Genomic DNA, 10,098 nt, shown 5'->3' on the forward strand with positions numbered 1-10,098 from the left:
GAATTATTGCCCTAGGAGCCCCGAGGCACAACATGCAGATGTTTTCCATTCAGTGGGATTCAAGTTGGTCTACTGGACAGCATCCTCCCTACCGTATACAGGATTTGTGCTTTACTACAAGGTCATGTTTACTATAAGGTCATAACAAAATCTTAATCTAATACACCATATTTTCTGCTTTAAATGTATTTCTTTAAAGAAAAAAAATAGTTTTGATCTAAGCAATTTTATTGCCTATCAGTCGTCCTAAATTTAGCCATCACATGGATTGAAATAGGAGCACAAAATGTTCCCACATCCTGCTTTACCATTTTTACTAACTTGCTCTGGAGATCAAGAGCTGAGACGAGAGGGCACATCCACTTTAGATCTCATCTACCATCTCTGCAGCAGCTGTGAGTGAAGTGGTGATGGGCCTGCGGCCCTGGTATAGCAGGGTAATGGGCATTAGATACACCCTGATCATGAATGAACAGAAGAACCACCAGTGTAAAGGAGGTGTGGTGGAGCGCACCCAACAATAAAGAGGACAGTAGTCCTGGCTATGCAGGGATGTACCACCTTCTTGGGTTGATGAGGAGAAAATGACTGCAAAAATGCTACAAACTCAAAAGTTAAGGGATAAGAAAGAAATGTTAAAGGTCAGTTCCTGGAAATGCTGGCTCTGGGAACCAAATTTACTGGGAGGCAGAAGGAAAACGACAATGAGGGACTGGGTAGGGAGGAATCAGAATTCGACATGCAAGCAAATCTGTTTCTTAGGCTTTGGAAATGGTAAACCAAAAAATCAGGGAGGAATGGTATCAGTTTAATTAACCAGTTTTGATACATAGTAAAGAAAAAATAAGAACAAAAAATAAAACAGAAAACAACTATGGGAAAGAGAAAGGACTGTGGAGGATTGTGCTAACAGATTTCTTCTACATTTGGTCCAGGGAGCCAAGGATCTATTTAAAAACTAGGTTGAAGTTGAAACTCTCAGCAGGTCTTTCTTGGAAGGAAGAGTTGGAATACTAAAGAGAAAATAGGAGGGGTACCTGGGTGGTTCAGTCAGTTGGATGATCAACTCTTGATTTTGGCTCAGGTCATGATTTCAAGGTTCCTGGGATTGAGCCCTGCATCTGGTTGACAGCCCACTTGGGATTCTCTCTCTCTCTCTCTCTCTCTCTCTCTCTCTCTGCCCCCCTCTCCTACTCATGCTCTCTCTCTATAAATGAACAAATAAACTTAAAGAGAAAACAGGAGAGTCTAGCCCTATGGTAGCATAAAAGGAATGCTTCCCCACCCCCCGCCCCCAGTAAACTCTCAACTCACTCAGCCCTGAGAAATTCATTCATATTAATTTATTATTAGTAAAATATCAGTGTTTTTCAAAGGGTGAAGGAAGGTTTTCAGATGGGCTATGTGTCAGTAGATCTTTAGGTCTCAATTGGTCCTCAAAGACACAGGCTTCAGTACCATTATCAATAACAGCTTCAGTTCAGAAAATTGTGAAAGAGCATTTTCTTGCTTTAGGCAAGTGAGGGAATGACCAGGAAAGCTCCTATGAAAGGGAAGTTTTACAGACTTAATGGACTTGGAAGGTAGAAAACAGTAGCATGAAAAGAAATACTAGTCTTTGGGGTCATGCTAGGGATGGAGAAATACAAGAGGAAGACATGTTCCTACAGAAATAACCATACTACATTTACTGAGAAAAATGCTCAGAAGAGAGTACTGTGCTCCTGAATCCCATGTTCAGTTATTTTTCTTTGTTGTGCCAAGAACATAGGGGCCAAACAGAAAGTAAAATTTGAGTTTTTAAATATCCAGAACAACAAGCACTAAGGGAACACACAGCATACTAGGAAAGATCTAGGTATTGTAGACAGCACCAGAAGGATCTACCTTATTTGGTAGAAAGCAGAAAAGTTCTGGATAGAATTCAGTTTATATAGATAGTGGGTTTTATTTTCTCTTAAGATATCACAAATGTGGCATCACAACCTACCTTTTGACAGGAGATTCATCCCAAGTTAGTCAAAATGTCACAGATTCTGAACTCTGGACTATTAGCGTACATGGATACAATCCCAATAAGGTAAAAACCAAGAAGCTGCCTCCTCTTGTCAGTAGGGTTCCTCAATTACGTCTGAACTTGTAGGTGGGTGACAATGGTAAATGGATGTAGACTATAGTAAGCTCTGGATTTTGGAAACACTACTTTTGGTTAGTAAATACTGTTATTTTGAAAACGTGTCTCTAAATTTAATCTGCTACAGAGATACTTCCATGTATTCTGAAGTCTCTGCTACCTTGCATATACGGAAAGTAGGAAAAACTCAGAAAAAGCATAATCCAACTTTGCAAGGACATAAGGATCTACTCTAGTTCCAATGAATGCAGGTCAGGAAGCAGAGATTTAAAAAAATGAGAATACAGGAGTGAGGTACTTAACGTAGTCTGAGATGGCATCAGAGAAAAGTTCTCGGGGAAGAAAAACACCCAAGACAGTGCAGGTTAGCCAGAGAAGGGAAAAAGAGGATCCTATGCATAAGGACATCATAAGCAAAAATACGTCAGAGTGAGAAAGAGTATTTATGGTATGTTCTGACAAATATAAGAACAATACTGCTGGACAGTAAAATGTTCAGAGTTATGACAAGAAAGACAAGGGCCAAATCAAGGAGGACCATATATGCCTTATCAAAGAGCTCTCACTGATCCTGTTGGTACCAGTGATATAAAAAAGGAGTTCACACTGGGGAGTAGCATAGTCTGATTCGGATTTCAGGTGGATCAAATCACAAGGCAACTCTGTAGATAAACAATTAAAGAGCTATGAAGTTATAGAGAAGAAAAGCAGAAAGGTGATGTAATAAAGTACAAGGTAAATGGGATCTGAATTAGAGCAGAAGTTGCAGGCACACAGTGAAAAATCATGTGTGTCAAATATTTAAGAGGCAAAAGGAGCAAAACTTAGTAATAATTAAAGGTAGGAGGCAAAATCAGGACCTGGCAACACTGGAGGAGGAGACTCAGGAAAGGAACTGACTTCAAGGAGATGGTGATGAATTGTTTGGAGTCCCTTTAATTTCAGGTACTTTGAGACATCTAGGTGGAGATACTCAGTAAGTCGTTGGTCTAAAACTTAGAAAAATATAACTAGAGATTCAAATTTGTGATCCATCAGCACTTAGGTAATAACTAAAATAATAGGAGTTTGGATAATATCATGCAGGGAGAGAGTGTACAATTAGCATAGTGGTAGCCCAAGATAGAACCAACAAGAACACTAACATTTAAGGACCAAGTTTAAAAAAAAAAAAATGAAGAAAGGAAAGAAGAGAGGGAGGGAGGAAGAAGGAAAAAAAAGAAAAGAAAAATGTGTAAGAAAAAAAAGAAAAAACAGTGGTCAGAGGAATTTGGGGAAAATATTAAGAGTTTCATGGAAGCCAAAAGAGAATTTCAATAAAGAAATTATTCAATAAAGAAATTATTCAATAAAGAAATGCAAAACGTAGACCCAAGAGATGATTACTAAAAAATGGTCATTTGGCAGTCTAGGAGTCATTGATGATCTTAGCAAGATCTTATCACTTAAGATGTAAAGCAAACTGCTATAGAACGGGAGGGGGCGGGGGGAGTGTCTGAGAAATACAGGGGTGGAGACAGAAGACAACACTGCTCCTTCAAGAAGTGTACGTGTAGAGCAGAAAGAGATTGGAAAATACTTCCTCAGAAATGCTGGCTCAAAGGAGAGTGAGCAAAAGGAGGTTGTTTCTAGTTCTAACACTGTTAAAAATAGAGTTCTACCAGTAATTCCAAGAGAAAAAGAGACTGATTCCCAGACAAAAGGTTATCATTACATGGTGCCTACTAAAAGTTGAGAATTCCATATACTAGCAAGAACAGCAAAATTAAATCGTGCCATAGGATCTCTAATAAGAAAATACCAATGATAATACTCAAGGGATGAGGTCCTGGTTTTGCCACTAAGTTGTGTGACCATGGGCAAATTACTTAGTCTTTTGTATCTCAATTTCCTCACCTATAAAGTGAGAATAATAATAATACTTAAAAGTTTTGTGAGAATTAAATAAGATGCTGTATACGAAATGCCAACACAATGCTGGCTTAGAGTAGGACCTCAAATTTGTCTTTATTGAAGGTAACAGACAAAAATTATACACACCACACTCACACACACATATGGCTTAAAGAATTTCACTTTTTAAAAGACACACTTAGTTGTCCATTTATGACAAATCCTCAATGCATCCTGATTTACAGATTCATAATTAGTTTCAATAAATAGGTCACTATTAGTCCACATAGGGGGGAAAAACACTGTACACACATTACCCTATGTATATACCTTAAAAATCAGTGAAAGGAAAACCAAATACTCAATTGTAATTTCAAGTTCAAAGGAATCTTTCTCTTCTATAGCACTGAGGTACAATTCTCATTAATTTCTGTAACAAAGTATACACTACAGAGACTTGTTCATCTTTGTGTCAAAAATGAATTAAACATAACTCTGAATAGTAATAAGTGCTGTAATGTTGTCTCCCTTTTTAATTTACAAGCACAGTAGTCTTTAATGATATAGTATGCAACTCTTCCAGCCAATCCAAAGAGACAAAAAGATTCAATTATTCTCCAGATCTATAAGCAGTTACATATTTCCCTTATATATCAGAATTTCATTACTGCTGAAACAGATAAAAAGGCAGCATACAGCAAAAGATCTTATGATCAATAATCAACGAGTCCAAGGATCTGGGAGAAATGCATAAAAATACATTACATTTTATAATATATAGCCTCATTACTGCTAAGAAGAATGCTGTCACCTTTTAAACAAAACACCTTTTTAATAAAACAAGGAGTAAAAATATCAACAAAGCTCTATATCAAAGTAATGAAAGTACAAATATATAATTAAAAAGTCATTAAGTGATTTGAATTGACGTGATAATGTAAAAAAAAAAAACAAGTATGCAGTTATAGTAAGTAGTAGCAGTAGTTATAGTAAATGTGCATGGTGGGCAAATTTGCATTCAGAATTTCACATAAATCTTTAAATCAGTAGTATAGCTCCTGGCTAAAGTCCTTAAGACTTTATTTTCACAAATAAGTCTCTTTAGCAAAAAACATTATTTCTTGGATGAATTAACCCAACTGCAAATGAGTATACAGTTAAATACCCTCACTGCACATCCTCACTGTGTTTTTTTTTATTCTGCTCTATATACTTCAAGTACAATAGTCACTAGGCTGCCAAAAGCACCAAGAAGCACAGAAATGAGAATACAGAACTGATATTTTTGTCTTTGAAAATATTTGACAGGTATTAGGCAATTAAAGCTGTTTGGCCTTTAACATTAAAATGTTTTTTAAAAATCTAATTGGTAACATCACAGTAACAAAGGTATGACTCCTTTCCTCTGCTTAGTCAATTCTCACTGTATAAAACTGAAACAAAAAACCTTTTCTCCCCTGAAGTACTATACAATAACTGGAAACCACAATATTGGTGCTGAAACAGTGTGTGTGGGGGGGGAGGGGGGCGGTGGGAAGTACCCCATTAAAGATTAGACAGCATTCTCAAATAAAATCCATCCTTCATAATTGTACTACATCCTATACCTACTTGGAATGTGTTCCAGGTACTGTAAATGGTACTTCTTAGTTACTTAAAAAGTCCATAAATTGAAGAAAAAAAAAATTTTTTTTACCCACTCAGGTTAAGCAAAAATGTATTATGCTGTGTGCTAAATGAGGGCTAAAATGACATTATGTGTTGAAGTGATGGGTAGAGTGGCAAAGTAAAAATGATGTCTTTGTTATCCTCACCAAAATAATGTTGTTGGCACTGGAACAGTCAATACAAAGGAAAGAAGGAGTTACCCCAGGTCTGGACTCAGCACCCTGTTTGTACCAATCACTGTCTAGCTACCACTGCTCCTTTTGTGGCAGAGTTAGACCCTTACAAAGAAGTGATTCTTTAGTTGAACCAGCAGCAACCTAGACTCAACATGTAATAGGAAACACGATTTTTAAATAGCTTGAATGAATTTGATTCCTGGTGGCAGTCAATGAAAATATCAAGAGTAACTAATCAGTGTTATATAAATATACATTACAGTAATTGCTAATAAATACCATTTTGTATATTTCTATACATTCACTTTTTTCCTCTTAAGATGACGTGGAGCTAAATGTCCAAAACAATGCGAGTATCTTAAAATGGAAACTTCTATGCAGATAATACATATCACATCTCTTACTTTAGACAGTAAAAGACAAGCAAAGGGAAGGAAAAATACATTATGAAAACTAAACCTAAGTAAGGCACATTCCTTAGGTTCCTTTTATATTTTTACTGGAGCCAGTAAAGCATTTGTTTCACATCTCTTTGATGGGATATTCTTAGGGCCAAACGACCCAGACCCAGGTTCATTTTGGAACTGGAGCCTGTTACACCATCCTCCAGCTCAGTACAGGTTTCCTGTTCATACGTCTGTAAATAGTACAGCTACAAACTGAAGAAGCAACAAACCAACAGATCAAACCAACACGCAACTGACCAAATCACAGTCTAACAGTTAAGGCCAGCTGAATCCTGTCTCCTTAAAATGCTCAACACCTCGCTAAAGGAAAAACCGGGCGGGGGTGGGGGTGGTGAAGGTGGTGTGTGTCGTGTTATCAGAGAGAAGCCAGACTGCCCAGGTGAGGTTGAGGTGTGGCGAGTCAGAAGAGATGAGGAAGCAGAGAAGTGACGCACGAGGGCGGTCACCTGTGGGGCCACTTGATCCAGCCCCGCCCCTAGGGACAGCAGAAAGAATCGTGGCCGGAAGCCCCCAAAACACGCCAGGGAAACGCCGAGCTGGGCCCCTTCGGCCCGGCCTGAACTCACCATCCACGGTTTTCTTCTTGAAGAGAGACGCCATGGTCGGAGACCGCGCCCAGGCTGCCCGGATCGGCCCGGTCCGACCCGCGACTGGGAAAAGGCAGAACGGAAAGGACAGGCCCTTGGAGGGTTTGGGGTGGTGGAGCGATGGGCAGGAGAAGAGGGAGGGGTCACCAGGCAGGACCCGCGGAGGGCGGGTAGCTGCGAAGCCTACCGCAGCCGAGTCACCCCCGAGCTCAGGTGACCGAGAACTAAGACACTTTTTGGAGAAGTCACTTCTAGGCGGCGCCTGCGCATTAGGCGCGCGCGCTTGCGCACTGGGGCGCCTGAAGCTGCTGCCTCTGCCCTCACCTCAGCTGCTGCCCGCTTTTCCCGCCGGCGGGGTCGCCGCGTGGCGTGTCAGGAGGGGGCTTGCGGTGGTATCAGAGCGCGGGAGACCGTGAGCGGTGCCGGGAAGCTTCTGTGCCTGGGTTCCCTGCCGAATACAGAGAGAGATGAGCCTTAATTAGCCCTTTCCTCCCTGCTTCGGGGGAAGCTGGAAGTGGGGCTCCCAGCGTTTTAGGACAAGTGTGGGTCGTCCCGGAACCAGTTGGTTTACGACCATCCCGTTGCTGTCAGTATCAGTACTCTCATAAGTGCAGGGGCTGGTTGCACTGCTGTGGTCCGTGCCCCAGCGGTGTTTGTCCCCGAAGTTCACGTTCTTTCCCGCCCTGAGGGGCCGGCGATCTCCGTGGCGCTGGCCGGCGCAGCCAGCTATGGGTCTAGAGGCGTTCACCTGCAGTCCTGGGCCCATGGATCTGACCACCCGGCGTGTCTCAGGGTACACTGTTCCTAAGCATGAGGATGACGGGGCAGGAAGGGAATAAGGAGCAACTTTTTTAATGCAACACTTGGTATTTACAATTCTTGGCTGGAAACATTAAAAAAAAAAAAATAAATCCACACGTTTGCCTACCGGTTTAAACGTCTCCAATTCTATTTCTTAAAATCTCGATTTCTTGCCATTGCGTGAAAAAAAATCATGGCTGTACTGTGAACCTATTAGAATGCTATATAGCTGCATATTAGTGCTTAATGTGGGGGGGAGGAGCCCCTAAAGGAAAAGCATAATAAATTATTCAAAGAATACTTATGTGTATAAGCATAAATATGGAAAATACAATCTTAGGATCAAGACCTTAAATTCATTGTTTTACTTAAGCATGTGTGTGTGTGTGTGTGTGTGTGTGTGTGTGCGTGCGCGCGTGCGCATATTTCAACTTAATATTTTACTGTTTAGAATATTAATTTTGCTGTGAACTTTTTTCCTTCCAATCTGTTAGTGCTTTAAGCAACACTGCCTTCCATAGGATAAAAATGATAGTAGCCTTTGTTTCATGTCAATTCTGTCAGGGAAAACACTCCAGGAATAGTGTCAATACTATTAGTCATCTCTGGATTTATGAATCATGTCTCAAGGATTTTTAAGTGTTTGCGGGAGTCAGACTTCACTTCCCCATTTTTTTCTCTCTCATATCAAAATCCTCAGTGCCACTGAGAATCCTGCTGTTGTTGCTAAAATTTAGCTAAGAGACTGCTCAAGAAACTTTCTCAGAATGGCATGGTAATACGCAAACTGTAATTGTTTTACTCCTTCAAATTATTCTAGATTTTATAGGAAAATGGAGAAGTAAGGAAACGGGGAAAAAATGTAAACAAGAACACTTAGTCCCTGCGCCCAAAGCCTGGCCTTTCTGGTGTAAACTCTGTGGCAAAAGGCAGTTTACCCTGGCTGCCTGTTGTAATGAATGGCATTGAGCTGTGCTTGAATGCATGAGGCAATAAGCTGTTATGTGTGTAGTAATCTTACTCCTCCCTGCTGCAGTCACCCTTGTTTTATTACTCCTATACAATCCCCCCCACTGACCCAATTGTAACAGTTGGGAAAATGCCAAAATACTTAGCAGCAACCATATGGAAGATCCTCCAAAAGTGCACAGCAGGAGCTAAAGACAGGGCTTGTTCATTACAATAAAGACAAAATAAAAATATGTAGTATTTAAACTCACCACTCTAATAGCTTGATTCTCCCATAGTTTGAGCAGGCAGATATTTAGCTGATATACACCAGACTGGCTGGCATCCATGCTGATTAGTTGGTGACCAAACTGTAGCAGTATGTTTTGTGTTTGCTCCTTATTTAAAGGGAATGTACACTTAAATATAGCTGAGAAGCTGAGATACCAAGGAGCTAAAAAACTAGAATACATAGGTATTTTCCATTTATTTAAAACCACTATCATGAAAAAACACACCATCGTCATAAACAAACTCACTGAATCAATAAGACACATATATAAGCATAGTGGATAGAGGAAACATTTTAATTTGATTCTTTTGAAATCTCATTAAGAAATAACTAATACCCTATGGTCATATCATTATGACCCAATGCTCTTCTTCCAAATTGCCCAGATAGCAAAGAATATTTATTACAAACCTAATGCCACATACCATGCTTGAAGTGAAGAAACAAATACAGTTCCTCCCCACTTTTCTTTTCTTTTATCCACCTTCCTACCAGGTTTTTCATCTTTTTTCATTCAGTTGTTACAATTCTGACACTAATTCCAGTGTGTGTATTTTTCCCCCACACCAAGCAATTCTCAGACACCACCTAGGTGTTCTATAATTCAACTCAGTTCTGATACTATTTGGAGATTCCACAGGTTAAAGGTTCAGTCTTGTGGATTGCCCCCACTTCAGATGGCAATCACAAGTCCAGGTTGTTACTTGTTCTCCTGACTGAGCAGCTATAAATTAGAGATTCCCATCCTCCCCACGCTCCTCCTTGGGTTTGATTAATTTGCTGGATAGGCTCATAGAACTCAGGAACACTAGATTGTTCACTAGATTGTTGGTTTATTGCAAAATATATTAAAGGATACAAATCAACAGCCAGAAGAAGATATAACCAGGGCAAGGCTCTGAATGCAGGAGTTTCTGTTCCCTTTGGAGTTTGAAACCCGGGGCACAGCGGCACATAGAGGCATTCTGATACACCAGCCCAGAAGCTCCCTCAACCTTGTCCTTTTGGGTTTTCACAGATGCTTCATTACATTGCATGATTAATTAAATCACCAGCCAGTGGTGACTGAACTCCAGCTCCAACCCCTCTCTACTCCCCAGAGGTTGCAGGGATGGGACTGAAAGTTCCAACA

At 40.2% G+C, this 10,098-nt stretch overlaps 1 protein-coding gene across 1 annotated transcript in view; it reads right to left on the minus strand.

Moving 5' to 3' along the window:
* Positions 1-7,192, minus strand: part of CHMP2B (charged multivesicular body protein 2B) — a 28,887-nt gene extending 21,695 nt beyond the window's left edge. The window contains exon 1 of the mRNA XM_025913123.2: positions 6,905-7,192. Coding sequence (XP_025768908.1) covers positions 6,905-6,938 — 34 coding nt within the window. The 5' untranslated portion in view covers positions 6,939-7,192. The remainder of the gene's footprint in view (positions 1-6,904) is intronic.
* Between the last annotated feature and the right edge of the window lie 2,906 nt (positions 7,193-10,098).

The sequence above is a fragment of the Puma concolor genome, chromosome C2 (assembly GCF_028749965.1).
Source record: "Puma concolor isolate L17-30 chromosome C2, mPumCon1.1.hap2, whole genome shotgun sequence".
Lineage (NCBI taxonomy): Eukaryota > Metazoa > Chordata > Mammalia > Carnivora > Felidae > Puma > Puma concolor.